Source organism: Silurus aristotelis (assembly GCF_946808225.1).
Source record: "Silurus aristotelis genome assembly, chromosome: 15".
NCBI lineage: Eukaryota > Metazoa > Chordata > Actinopteri > Siluriformes > Siluridae > Silurus > Silurus aristotelis.
Genome location: NC_139588.1, coordinates 9,323,556 through 9,338,555, shown reverse-complemented (window position 1 = coordinate 9,338,555; position 15,000 = coordinate 9,323,556). Strand labels below are relative to the sequence as shown.

The 15,000-nt window shown below is 40.6% G+C and overlaps 1 protein-coding gene across 2 annotated transcripts in view; it reads right to left on the bottom strand.

Moving 5' to 3' along the window:
* adcy1a (adenylate cyclase 1a) overlaps positions 1-15,000 on the bottom strand; it is a 54,764-nt gene that overhangs the window by 39,664 nt on the left and 100 nt on the right. Inside the window, exons 1-2 of one of the 2 annotated variants that reach the window (XM_083563289.1) lie at positions 12,828-15,000; positions 11,383-12,766 (exon numbers count right to left, since the gene is read on the bottom strand). The exon at positions 12,828-15,000 is cut by the window's right edge and continues 100 nt beyond it. In XM_083563289.1, the coding sequence (XP_083419415.1) occupies positions 11,383-12,027 (645 nt within the window). In that variant the 5' untranslated portion in view covers positions 12,028-12,766; positions 12,828-15,000. Of the gene's footprint in view, positions 1-11,210; positions 11,359-11,382; positions 12,767-12,827 lie in introns of those variants that run through there. The other variant, XM_083563290.1, reaches the window with a different exon arrangement.

Genomic DNA, 15,000 nt, shown 5'->3' with positions numbered 1-15,000 from the left:
CACGATATGGGTTTGCTTCCTATGTCCGTCTTTAGCATTATATTCTTGTGTTGATGGTTTGAAAGAAAAGATAGACCTGCTCTAAACAATCATCGCAGTTGGTCCTTCCTGATGGTTCAGTGGGTTAAGAGTGGTATTTCGCTGTTGGTGGGGTTCAGGGTTCGAATCCTGCTTTCTGTGTTTCTGTCTGGTCTAAATTTCTTGCTTTGAAGCATGAAACAAAGGATAAACCCCCCAAAAAAAGAAGGTGAGATGTGGGACTTGATGGCTTTGTGGTAAAAGCCTTGCCTCTGAGCTCAGAGGTTGCTGGTTCAAATCTGGCTTGTCCCCACACTGGGTAAGCTGTGTAGTGTGTGGTGGGCAATAGAGTGGTTGACTGTGAACAAAGGCTGTGAAGACCTGCTGCTTCACAGCCTCAGAAAAAGTAAGGGTGATAGGTTTTTGGCAGAATTTTTCCCTATATATGCAAAACTAAGTCGATACTTTTTTGGACGTTTTTGCTTCATAACCCCCTGCTTTCAGCATCTCAGACACTGGGGGGGCAGATGCCCGGATATTACCCCCCTGCTTCAGGATACACCCTCCGAAACCGTCCACATGCAACCTTCCACGCAGCCATTTCTGACACCTTCCTTACTACGGCCACAGGAACCTTCCACACTCTTAACTTTGAGCCCTGGCCGGGGTTTGAACCAGCAACCTCTCAAACCAGAGGCAAAGCTCTTCCAATTGAGCCACAGGATCTCCTACAAGAACCTGATTTTTAGGACCTTTTTTGGTTCTTTTTAAAAACTTTTTAAACAATTTAAAGGAAAACTAAGAGGTAGGAATCGAACCAGGTGAGTCAGATAGCAGTGACCACTTCACTGACCATTACACCAACCAGGAGAGGCAAACAAGCCTTTGCTTATTGGACACTTGGCTTTTCTATGGTTAGAAGAACCCCTGTTTTCTCTTAGATCATGATGGTAGAGGGTCAAAACTCCTTTCTGTACATTCTCTCAGTAACCGGAAGTCTATGAGAAGTGACTCAGGTACAAGAACCACATCTCCAACACCTGCACCACTGATATACCATGATTTACCAGCAAACAATTTTAATGATCTTTCATTGTTCTGTTTTTTAAAACTTCTTATAATGTTCAATATGAAACTAGAGGTAAGATCGAATCAAGGAAGTCTTTCATCATAGATCGCTAATGGCACTACTTCAAAACTCAAAACTTTGTTAGACATGTAAATAAGCAGGAAAGACAGAGACAAAGACAAAGAGACACAGACACAGCTTTAGAAAAAGTGAGAAACAAATAGAGAGACAGCAAGAGAGAGGCATATACAGTGAGACAGAGACATTTACTAAAAGAGACACAGAGACAATTAGATAGAGAAAATAGAGAGACAAAGATAGCGAGATATAGCCACTTCCTGTTGGAAGTGTTTATCCCGAGCGACTCTTAATGATCTCATTTACTAAATTAGCAGTAGTGAGTTAAAGGCATGCTCAGGTGCCCAAAACTGGCAGCTTGGAGGTGTTAAACATGTATCATATTTACAGCATGTGATATTCATGTAAGCATATGTACAGTTATTAAAAATAAAGGTTATATCAGTGCAGAGATGGGTGGACATCATTAAGAGCCTTTGCTATGTTTCCACACGGACAGTTAATGAGGTGATACCGGAGAAACTGCACCGCTTCAAGTCAAGTCAGGAAGCTTATATATAGAAAATTATAGACATTTTACAGATTTGAATGATGTATTGTTTTTATCTGTACGATCAATAAAGACAGTAATTTAAGTTTGTGTTGCCATTATGAGAAAAACCCCACAAAACTCCACCTAGAGGGTTAATTGTGTAAATCATGGCGGATTTGGTGTTTGATTTGAGACTTGACGCATAAATAAAACAGAAGTTTACTGATTAAAAATATTTTTATCTGGAGTTTATTTATTTATTTTTTTATCTAAGTAAAGAAAGGACGTCGTGGATAAATGAATTTTTTGCCAAAGGTTTTAATTTCGCCTCTTTTTTATTTAGTTATTTATTTATGTATTTAAATTTTTTATAAAAATGGTGAAACAGAAATGCGCGGTGAATTGATGCGCGTTAATACAATTTAGTGCCGTTTACAATAATTTTAATTTTGACAGCCAAATATACATATACATACATACATGTGTGTGTGTGTGTGTGTGTGTGTGTGTGTGTGTGTGTGTGTGTGTGTGTGTGTGTATATATGTGTGTGTGTGTGTGTGTGTGTGTGTGTGTGTGTGTGTGTGTGTGTGTGTGTGTGTGTGTATATATATATATATATATATGTTGTTACCTAATGCATGTGTGCAGGCTGAAGATCCACATATAGAACACAAGCAGAGAAAAGATAATGATGATCAGGAATGTGTCTGATTTATTTATTTATTTTATATCTAAGTAAAGAAAGGACGTCATGGATAAATGTATTTTTTGCCAAAGGTTTTAATTTCGCCTCTTTTTCATTTAGATATTTATTTATGTATTTAAATTTTTTATAAAAATGGTGAAACAGAAATGCGCGGTGAATTGATGCGCGTTAATACAATTTAGTGCCGTTTACAATAATTTTAATTTTGACAGCCAAATATACATATACATACATACATGTGTGTGTGTGTGTGTGTGTGTGTGTGTGTGTGTGTGTGTGTGTGTGTGTGTGTGTGTGTATATATGTGTGTGTGTGTGTGTGTGTGTGTGTGTGTGTGTGTGTGTGTGTGTGTGTGTGTGTGTGTGTGTGTATATATGTTGTTACCTAATGAATGTGTTCAGGCTGAAGATCCACATATAGAACACAAGCAGAGAAAAGATAATGATGATCAGGAATGTGTCTGATCTCAGTCATGTTTCCATCACTGACTCCCTCTGTCTTATCCACATTAACCCTAAACTTCTCACTGCCTTCTGCCTGCTGATTCTTGGATTTAAAAAGACACGCAGTAACAGGAAATCGGTTGTTCGGCTGAAATCGGCGCGCAGTGAAAATAAAAAAAAAATATTTCACCAAATCAATGGATTAAAACTAAAGTAACGAGTCTGTTTTGAAAATGTAAGAAGTAGAAAGTACAGATATTTGTGTAAAAATGTAATGAGTAAAAGTAAAAAGTTGTCTAAAAAATAAATAGTGGAGTAAAGTACTGATACCAGAAAAATCTAAAAGTATTTGTAAAAGTTACTTCCCACCTCTGATATGGACACAGGAAGAGAATGAAATATAACTCCACATAGGTATCAAACTGAACTATAAAACATATCATGATATAAACGTATATGCCCAATAATTATATTATTTATAGATACTTATAACTTAATTTAAACTTTAGTGTTTTACAACTTAATATTTACAATTTGTTTACTCACTTGTAAAATATATGCTTGTAAACTTGTAAAATATGACTGAATACAAAAAGTGACTATATGATTGTTTAAATACTAATGCAATTCAAACATTTGTTATTAAAAGTAAACGGATGGCATTAAAGAATACATATTTAGCAATACACTGACAGTCCCTGTTTTAAACTTGCTATAGTGTTTTGCTTGTAGTAGAGCGAAATATGTCAAATAACACAATTAGTATCAGTTCTGTAAAAGCTGTAATTTAAATAACTTTATGTAGTAGGTAACATCAAAATGTCATCATATTAAGCATTTAATCCTCATTTGCAGTTATAATAACCTCCACTTTTCTGGCAAGATGTTCCACTAGATTTTGGATAGTGTTTTTTGACATTTGTGCTCATTTATCCACAAGAGTATTAATAAAGTCTTCATCCCAACGCTGTTCAGTAGGGTTGAAATCAGAGGTCTATAGCAAGCCACTTAAGATCTTCCACTCCAACCCTTGTAAACCATATCTTTCAGAAGCTCACTTTGTGCACAGGAGCATTGTTGTACTGGAACAGGTTTGGGTTTCCTAGTTAAAGTAAAAGGAAAGGAAAAATAAAGTAAAGTGTATATTCATTTAAATTAAGTCTTAGTCTCTACTAACAATACAACAATTTTAATGACATCATTCTGCACTTCAGCTTTTGATCAGATTTTCTGTCTAATCAAATGCACTCAATTTATAAATTGTCCTGTTGGTACAAATCACCTTGGCAAAGTTGCTTAGCTTGAGATGTGGTGTCAAATAAACACTATTGGTTATTTAAAAAGAGTAAAGAGCTACTCAATATGTCAACCCATGACTTCCTTATTTAATGGAAATTATGTCAACATATCAAAATAATGTCTCCTGTCAGCCCTTCTGAACATCTTTACAGATAAGTTTTAAGATATCATTAAAGCTGTTATTTTTAGCTAAATAAAATGTCTTACAATATCGTGCAGGCTTCTATAGGAATTTGAAAAACATATGGTACTGATTTAAATACATTATTTAATTCACTGAAGATATTATATACAACTTTTACATTTTCTGCCTGTGTTTTTATTAAAATAAATTCCAAAATATCACTTAAACAACCATTAACCATTTAACTATTATGCTGTTCCAATTTAATTGGAAGACTATCTGAAAAAGGTCATAAGGCCTTTGGCCATGGCCTGGAAGAGCAGAAAGCTCTAAAAACTGAAGACATTCATTATCACAAGTGCTCAGTAAGTGGACGAACTGGTCAAATTAAAAGGTGTCTTTAATTGCATTAGTTATTGAACTATCTATTGATTAGGCGGAATCCTATTGACATATAACAAAGAGTCAAAAAGGTGACTTTCAAGTTCACTTTAAATGAGTGCAGGGCCGGTTGTAGACATGTGGAAGCCCTAGGCAAAACGTATATTATGGAGACCCCCTGGCCTCCTTCCTTTCACCGTTCAGAATAAATATAAAGCAGTTGGAAGAAATGTAATCTTTATACAAAGCATGCTATCAGTACTTTCATATATTAACTTAAATGTGTATATTAATTAATCTTTAACTAAGGTAAGCACTAAAATAGAAATAAGAAACAAAAGAAGAAAGGTATGTAAAGTCATGTGAACCAGCTTCTTTTCTTCTACCTTGGCCATGACATATCATTAACTATGTTACATTATAATATTTGCTTTGATAATGTTTTCAACTCTTTATGTTAAAATGTCTTTAGTAGGTTTAAGATTATAATTTAATTTCAAATAACTCACATAGAGACAATGACTAAATCACCCAGGACTTTCTTGCTCAGTAATGTTTTTACAGTAAGACACCTCCCCACTATTTGGAATAATTAACATTTTTGCCTACCCTGTACTGTAAAATAGGGGTAAAATGTAGCATCTGCGATTGATGTTTTTATTCACAAATATTTTTAATTCACCATGGCACTCACGCTGTTTTAAATTGAAAATAAACCGGCTGCAAATAATAATCCATCTTTAAATAAAATTGACACGATTCAACAAAATAAGGCTCCATTTATTTTAGTAATACTTTATAATCAAAAATACATGATACATACTGTAGCTTGCATCACAAGCTAAGTTTTTTTTGCGAGTCTGTTTAGCTTCTCGTTAGCAACCTCCAAGGGATGCATTTGTTTTGGTGCCACCAAAATGCATTCTGAAGGTGGGAACTCAATTTAAACCGATGATATTAACTGGTTTCACTTCAGGTGAGTGGCAGTTATTTATATAAAATCAATAAAGAGCCTTGTCTTACGCTGCCTGTCTTAATTGGTGAACTAATGTTTAGGCTTGTTACAGTTATGGAGGCCCCTCTGCCTATAGCTTGTGCTGGCCTTGCCTGAGTGCATGCTGGTTTAAGTAGAATAGAGTTACACACGTTTCATGAACAGAAATAAAATTTTTCATGGCATATTATAAATATTACAAATAAAATCTTGCATACAGCTGATATGTGTAATCTGATTTAATGCAATATTTAAAGTATTAGAGAATTCTACATTATTACATTTAAAATTTTTGTATTTTATGTATATATTATTTTTAAACGGTTTAAGATTTTCATTGGGAGTAATGAGGATGGACAGGATTAGAAATTAGTTTATTAGAGGGACAGCATATGTTGGTCATTTTGGAGACAAGGTTTGAGGGGCATGATTGAGATGGTTTGGACACGTGGTATATCGGTAGGAGAATGCTGATGATGGAGCCGCCAGAAAGGAGGTAAAGAGGAAAACCAAAGCAGAGGTTTATGGATGTGGTGGGGGAAGACCGTCTCCAGGTTACATATGTACGAGACACTGCATCAACAACGCTTTGGGAATGCTTCCGCGTTGTCCATGCTTTAAATCACGTGTGTAATCAGTCCAATGGAAAGTGCGGCGTCACCGGCGGGGTGACATCATGACCAGGAAGCTATAAAAGCACATGGAGTGAAACTTGCAATAGATTCTGATAAGGGTAGGAAGCGCTGCACGGTGTGGCATGGAGATGCAGCATCCTGTTCACTCTGGTAACTATAGTTACATATGTGACCTGCAGACATTCCCCTTCAGGAACTCGAGCTGTGTCAACAACGTTTTGGGAACGAGTGTCCAATAATGGAGAAGATGGCCAAAAGGAACACAGTCTTGACTCTGAGGAACCTCAAAGGCACCTCGGTAAGAGGCTCCAGCAAAGCTTCCAAGACAATGGCCGAGTCCCATGCAGGCACTCTAGATCGTACCATCCGGGTAAAGATGCCATTCCCCGGGCCTCAGAGGAGGCGAGATCGTTGTACAAACGGACCAACACATGGCAGCCTCTGAGGTCCGGAAGGTAATGCTTCAGAGCTTGAAGGACAGCTAGCACAGGGTCCTGAGACAGCAACCTGGGATCTTTCCACAGATCCAAGGCACATAGGGCTAGCCACGTGACCTTGATTGTGCGGAATGGATTGCCTTTTCGGGAGAATTCACGGGTCCTGAGCCAAGTGGAACCCGCTACAGTACTGGGCAGAGTTTGAGGTGGGCACTTGCTTTAGGGTACCGTATAATGAGGTTCACAATGCTTCTTCCCGGCGGAATCCACCAAATGTCCGTGTCAAGACTTTTTGGCCTATTCCCTTCTTTTCAAGACGATGGTCCTCAAATCCTCACCTTTTGGGGCTTTGTCCCAGAGTGTCACACAGGATCCCTAACAGGGGGAGTACGAGTGGCAACACTCTGTCTCTGGACCTCTTGGTGCCCAGAGGTGCTGGGTTGGGGTTGGGGTTGGGGATGTGCCCGTCAAGCAGCATGGGAGAACCGCTGGAACACCGGCGACTATTTCTTGGCCTTCTGAAATCTATCAACCACTGTATTTATGGCATCACCGAACAGGCCAGTCTGCACGAGGGGGCGTCCAACAAGACAGCCCTATGTCTGTAAGAAAGATCTGACAGGGTGAGCCATAGGTGCCTTTTTGTAGACACAAGGGCAACCATGGACCGGCCAAGGGCCCCAACAGTCTCTTTTTAGCCCTAAGAGCTAAATCCATTGCACGATGGAGCTCCCAGATTTCTTGGCCGCCCGAGATGTCCCCCACGTCTAACTCTCGCAGCAGGTCAGCCTGATAGGCCTGCAACACCTAGGCCTAGGCCTTGTCCACCAGTGCCAAGGTAGTTCGAAGGATCTTGGTAAGCAGCCGGGTATTTAAGGACGGCGCGGCACCCGGGGAGCCAGCGTCTCTTCAACCCGGGGCATTGTTCCATAACCACACTCTTTTAGTCCAACTATACAAAAGTATAGGGAGACTCTAGGACTGAAGAGGCAGGCAGAATACAGTTTAGCCCAAGACCTGGAGACCCCAGCGTGACCCCGGGTTGCAGAAAGCGCTCATCAAGCATACTGGACAGGCGAACTTTCTGCTGATTGGCCAGCCAATCTATATCGAGCTTCGCCACAGCAAGAGCGGGGCCAGAACCACGAGGAGCGGGATCACCCTCCTCAAAGAGTGTCCTCTAAAAGTGGAGCGTTTGCAAAGACATGCGAGTGCAATCGGCTCCCTCTAGAACCGTCCTAGCTGCTCCGCTTTCATGCTAGCAACACAAAGGTTGTGTGTATGCCCCCCATAATATAGCGGGGGCAAGGAGGAACACATAGCCGGAAAGAGTGTTTACTCTTAGCGCCTGCTTTTTATTTTTGTTTTTTCAGACATTCGCCACTTACCAAGGACAAACACATAAAGCGCTTCATGAACAAACAGAAGCTGGCACCGGTTTTACATCATGTGCTTTTATAGCTTCCTGGTCATGACGTCACCTTCCTGGTGATGCTGCACTTTTTATTGGACTGATTACACGCATGATATAAAGCGTGGACACAAAATCGTTCTTGACGCAGCTCGAGTTCCTGAAGGGGAAATGCAAGGAGTTGGTTTGAAAGATGCAGATGTAGAGGACAGAGTTGTATGGAGACGGATGATGGCAACCCCTAAAGGGAGCAGCCGGAAGACGAAGAAGAAGAATCAGTTTTTAATGGTTTCCAATATATCCCTTACATATCACATTACAGCATATTTCCTATATAATTACCTAATTCTAAGTAGAAATTGAATTTCTACTTGCATACAAACCAACAATGTTTTTCTTTAATACTTGTTAATGTTTAGCCTATTAAAGCTTCGCTTATTTAAATAGAAAGCCCTTGCCTCTTTTAATTTAGTTAACCCCCAACTTTTTTGTATTCTGTGATTTTATTATTTTATTTTTGTAACATTGTGCCAGCACTGAAATGCCCCAAAAAAGAGATATTTACAGTAGGTGATTACGAATACATCTTGTGCACATTCTGTAACTTGTAGCAATATATGTTGAATAAAATTGCGGTGTCCAAACATTTCTCAAAACAATCTATCAATTAAAACAACTAAAATACTTCATTGATGGTGACAAAATTATATTATATCTATATCTTTTGAGTGTTTTACATCTGTACATTGCTGGTTGTTACGCATTAGATCATTAAAATGCTTGATTTATAGGTTAGAACTGTAATATACCCATAAAATGTAGAGTATTTTCTAAGTAAAAATAGGAACGATGATTAATATGTTACATTTGTCCCTGAGACTACATTCTTTAATAGTTAAGGAGTGTGACATACAGAGCTGAGAGCTTATGAAACTTTCCTGATACCCACAGAATTCACCTGTAGGAGCCAGAGTTGAGATGAGATGTGAGATTCATGGCCTGGCATTAAATTTTGGGTTAAAAATAAAGGTTATACCACTGACTTAAGTTTACATAAGCTAGCAACCAAATATACTGCAGAAACAGGGGAGTGGCTTTAAATATTAAGACCTATGGTCTTGTTGATACAGTGACTATATTTACACACAAACACAAATACACAACACAAATATCTCAGTGCCAACCTAAAAGCTAAAAATGCATATCTGTTTAATGAATATATCAAAATGCACAGTGTTGTACTTACACTTATTGCTTCTAATTTTGTAGACGGTTATTGTTTTACTATTACACTCAATTATTGTGACTAAAATGTATTGTAATGTAATTGTGGTAATGTAATAATAGAAATGTTATTCTGATTCAGAGACTACAAATGTCTCTCAACTTTCTGTTCTCAATACGAACACCTGTACAGCTGTTTATTTATGTAAGTACACAATCAGCCAATGACCTGGCAACAGCGCAATGCATAAAATCATGCAGACGAAAGGTCAAGAGCTTCAGCTGATGCTCTCATTTAATATCATAATAGGGGGAAGAAACAAAGATTCATTCAGATTGCTATTGCTTAATATCACTCCTATATGTACAAGCCTCTGTTATTTATTTTTTTTTTTTTGTCTATATTTTATTTTATAGTAGATGTAATAGATAAATCTAAGACTTAAGTGACAAAAATAGATGCACATAGGCAATATAGATAGATAGATAGATAGATAGATAGATAGATAGATAGATAGATAGATAGATAGATAGATAGATAGATAGATAGATAGATAGATAGATAGATAGATAGATAGATTATATTTTTTTGTAAATATTTCCTAAAACATGATTTCATTTCAAAATGTACTCCACAGGTCTATCTAGTAAAATTATCAAATCTCACAAGAATGCTGGCACTGACTAGGATTAGATTAGTTTAATTAAACCAGGTATGTCGTTAAGCTGTTGCTGCAGTAATGTTGGTAACCCGGTATCATGGGTTCGATCCTGAGCATGGATTGCTTTTTCTAAGCGTTGAATATACAAGAGCAAAAAGATTTATATATAGAAAAAACTAACTGTGTTAATGCAACATTTATAAAGAACTAAAATACAAAAATAATGGCCAAATGAAGTACAAATTCTGCAATTAAGAGTTTTAATTAAGAGTATTAATTAATTACATTTTATTAACGTAATTGGATTCGAAATGTGTACATCAATTCCACACCAATAAAAGTATTTTCTACAATATAAAACCTATTATACTTCACTTAATAAGTAAACTTGTTGGTTCCAAGTAAATTGACTATTATAATACATGTGTGATATGACCACACACAATTACTAATAAATGTATGAATGAATTCATGTACAGTATTATGTTAGTTAAGAAGGGTATATAGAGATTCTTGTTTATTAAAGTATCTTATTATTAATAAAAGTATTGTGGCTGTGTCAGTGGAATCTCCAACTGTTCATTTATTGTGAAACTGTGGCTCATATTCATGGCTGACAGGAATGGAACCTGGTGTAGCTGCCTGCTGTTGGAACCTGTCTGCTGCCAGCTTCCATACATATCTTGTGCTTTTTTAGGTGCTCACCACATCTGATCATTTAAGTTCCAGTATCCTTTCTGTCAACATGAATAATCAACCTACAGTCTACTAATGATTAAACTCTCATATTGACGAGGTAATTGGATCTCTATGCTTGTTGTAGACTGAATACTCCAATATTCAGTCTAACCTTTTTGCCATCAACAAACAATGTAATGGTCAAAAACATTACATGTGTTCCTCATTCTGGTGTTGGATGTAAACATTACCTGACCTACAGTATATTTGCATTTTTATATATTGCCCTGCTGCCACATGATTGACTGATAAGATAAATGAATGAATGTGCTGGTGTTCATAAAGTGGATAGATAGTGCAGCATGAATATGAGAAATGCTTTGCGTGGTTGAAATACTGGGGAGAAATCTCAGCTATCTGAATAATCCTCAGTCATAACCGTGCACCATTTCGTAATTTGTACTGTTTCCACGCTGCTGTGTGTACTGATGTTATTGGACACTTTTGCAGGTTCTCACCTGGCGCCTGCGTTTGTCATTAAGCACGTGCAGCGCGGACTCGCGGTGTAAACAGCACCAGGGTTTACGCAACGTGGACTGCACGCGATTCTCCACGGAGCAACCCCAATACGTGCAGTTTAGTGACTTCCGAACACCTACCGGAACGTGCACGAACCACGGAATGCCTTACCGGACTCCAGACGCGCGGTCTGAGGGCAGTTAGAGACGTGACCGTCACGATCAAGTGCGACGCGGCGACCAGCACACCGAACACTACGGCCAAGAGGGTCCGCACCGGGAGCAAGGAGTAGGCGACGAACGTGACAAGCATGAGCTGCCACACACCTTGCTCGGGTGCGGCGCCCGCTGCGTCGGCTCCCCGTGCGCCGTGCGCGCCCTGCTGCGCGCCAGGCCCGGGGGCGAGCGGGAACGGGCAGCAAAGCAGCGCGAACGTGAAGCTGAAGAGCAGCGCGAGCCGGGCGATCTGCTGCAGCTGCGTCACCTGCAGGTACTTGACGTTGGTGACGATGAAGAGCGAGGTGAAGATGACGCAGTGCACCGGGTGCGAGCCCTTGGAGACGGTGAAGCGCGAGCCCGCGGACAGCAGCTCGACCAGCGCGAGGGCGGACGCGGCGAGAATAAGCACAGCCAGCGCTTTCAGCGTCGCAGTCTGCTCGAGTTTCAGATTGTACTTCTGGAAGAGGCTCTCGAGCTCCTTGCAGTCGAACTCCTCCTCGCAAGGGATGCGCGCAAACGGCGTCTTGGCCAGGCGCCTCTTCCTGCGCCGCGCGTGGACTCGAGAAACCGGCACTTCCTCCATTGCGGGGCCATTCATCCGACCCTCCCGCCTCACTGGATAAGCGCGCGTGGGTGAGTCCAGGCGCCCGCACGGACCCGTCCCGCAAAAGCCTCTCTCTAGCCCCCCCACCACCCCTGAGACGCAGCCGCGAGCGTGAAGCTCGGCTCAGACGCGCCGCACGCGCCGCGCTGCTGCCCGCACACAAGCCGGCGACCCGCCGTCTGCCGCGCGCCGTGGAAATTTTTTTTTTTATAAATAACGAGACCGCCGGCAGCGCACGCGAACCCGCCAGTAGCCCGCCTCCGCTCTCTTCCTCGCGCGCTCCCGCCCCTTGTCGAGCCGGTCTTCCGGGGGGTGGTGGGGGTGGGGGTGCGGTGTTGTTGAGAGAACCAGGGCGCCGCGGAGCGCGTGCTGCGTGCTCGGGCTCTATGAACGAGGTAAGTACTGACGGCGCGTTACCGGGACTCCCCGCTCTCTATGTTGCCAAGGCTACGTGTCGGCCGCGCGCTCAGCGCACTCTGCGCGTGCGCGTTCTCCGGCTTGAGACGCGTGGCCGTCTGCCGATCCAAAAAACCGCCACGCGCACACGCGCGCTCGCGCACACCACGGTTTTTTGACAGCTGCATGTGCTACAGCTATAAACATCCCTTCACATTAACCCGTCACAAAAAAATGTCATCATAAATTGAGATTCAAAAATTCGGCAAATCAAGTTTATCCTTTTGAGACACGGAGATAAAACGGACAGAAATAACCCGAGGAAGACCACACAACCCTACCCCCCCCCCCCCCCCCCCCCTACACACACACACACACACACACACACACACACACACACACACACACACACACACACACACACACACTTCCCCCTCCTCCCCGCCGCGCGGACCGGGTTATAAATAGAAACCGGCGCTGATAATGAGAGGTGGCATTTTAACGGAGCGCGCTTAATTCTGACTTTTGTGCGCAGGAGTGGCGCTCGAGCGCAAGCCGCACTCCAGCCCGGTCCCAGTGAAGAGGAGCAGGTGCTTCTGCATCACGCGTCGCATTCATCTTTTATTCGCGGCGCATCTGTCTCCCACACGGATTACCGACGACGAAGCGGATTTCTTTTTATTACTGTGTCGAGACTTAAGTTCTTCTGGGCTCGCCTTCACTGGTCCACACCCGAAGAGCTCGACGATTCAAAAGCCTGTTACTCTTAAAGAGCTTTACAAGTAGCAGACAACGAATCAAAAGTGATCCAGCCCTTTATAAATGTCAAATAACATCAAATTAAAGAGTTAGTAATTAGTCTTATTTTTTTCTGTTTTCTTTACATGAAGCCAGCTCCATGAAGATATGCTTTACATGGCTTAGAGTGGAAGATCTCGACCTGACTTTAACCCCAATGAATATCATTGAAGTCAGGTCAAGTTTATTTCTATAGCGCTTTTCACAACAGACATTGTCTCAAAGCAGCTTTACAGAAATCAACAGTTAAGGTGAATTATATGTATTTTTCCCTGATGAGCAGCCAGGACTGTGGCAAGGAAAAACTCCCTTAGATTTTATGAGAATGAAACCTTGAGAGTAACCAGACTCAAAAGGGGAACCCATCCTCATTTGGGTGACATCAAGAGTGTGATCATAAATATAATTGGAATTCATTGGAACACTGACAGAACCTCTGATATCCTCCTCAGCCATCATCAGTACCCAGTTTCACTAATGTGCTAGTCAGAAAATTTAAAATCTATTGAAAGTCTTCCCGGAAAACTTTGGACTATGGATTTACTTTGGGTAACATTGGATGTGTCCATAATTATTTTAAACTGGAGATAAGGTCACCTAATATTAGTCTAGCTAACGTGTCAGTTAGCCTGATACGTTTGGTCTACTGAGGATTTTTATCACATTTGGGGTATTTTTTGTCCAGACCGAGTGTTGCAAGTAATTACAGACATTTTGATATTCACTACAACTGCACAATTCCTATGCCTTGGTTCTTGATTTCAATACAATAATTAGCTTTTAGTACAAACACCCAGGAAGTCACTCACAATCTGGTACTAATAAACAGCTAACATGGCTAGATAGAGGGGTTCGTATATGACCTTAGGGTCTGTGTTACTGGGCAGCAGTAAAAAACAAACAAACAAAAAAACAACAATAACAAAGGGCTGCCTATGGTGATACCGCTGTATATAAGCTGCTTAGCACTGCCTAGAGCTCTCTAGAGCTGCCTTTAGGTGCTCTGTGTGTCTTTGAGAGCTGTTTTGAGCTGCCAAAGGAACTCTGAGTGCAAATATATCCTTCTTTCTTGAAGTCAAAATCTGACTCTGATTTAAAAAAATAAAAAAAAATCATTAATTACTGTTAAATTAATTCAAATACTTTTGACAAAATAAAAGAATTAATATAAAATAAGGAAACTATAATAACTATAAGACCCAGGTAGAGCCCCTTAAGCAACCCATTTAATGCCACCAGTATTTGTGGATTAGGAATTATACAAATAGATTTTTCAATGGTATTTATTCTCAGTGTGAATTATTGAGTATAAAATCCAATAATAAAAATGTATTGTAATTTATGCTAATAAATGCAGCATAATAAACATTAAAATCAGTTTAAAGTAATACAAAATGAATCTGAATTGAATGTGAGACCCACATTTACAGGCTTTCTTTATGGCCCTCTGAAACCCATCAAGCAATTGCAGGGAAAGGCAGTCAAGGTCAGTCAAGGTCCGTCTTGCTTTATCAAATGAGTCTAAGGGCTCTCGGAGGTGGTCAAGGGCTTTTAAGGGCAGTAAAGGGCTGTCTATGGTTGTCTAAAGCAGTCAAGTTCGGTCAAGGGTGGTGAAGGGCAGTTAAGGTCTTTCAAGGGCTACCTAGAGTTTCGTATGGTAATCTACAGTTGTCAAGGGTAGTGAAGGTCAGGTATGGTCTGCCTAGGGTAGTTTAGGGCTTCCAAGGGCTATCAGTGGTAATAAAGGGCAGTTAAGGTCTGCCTAGGGCAGTC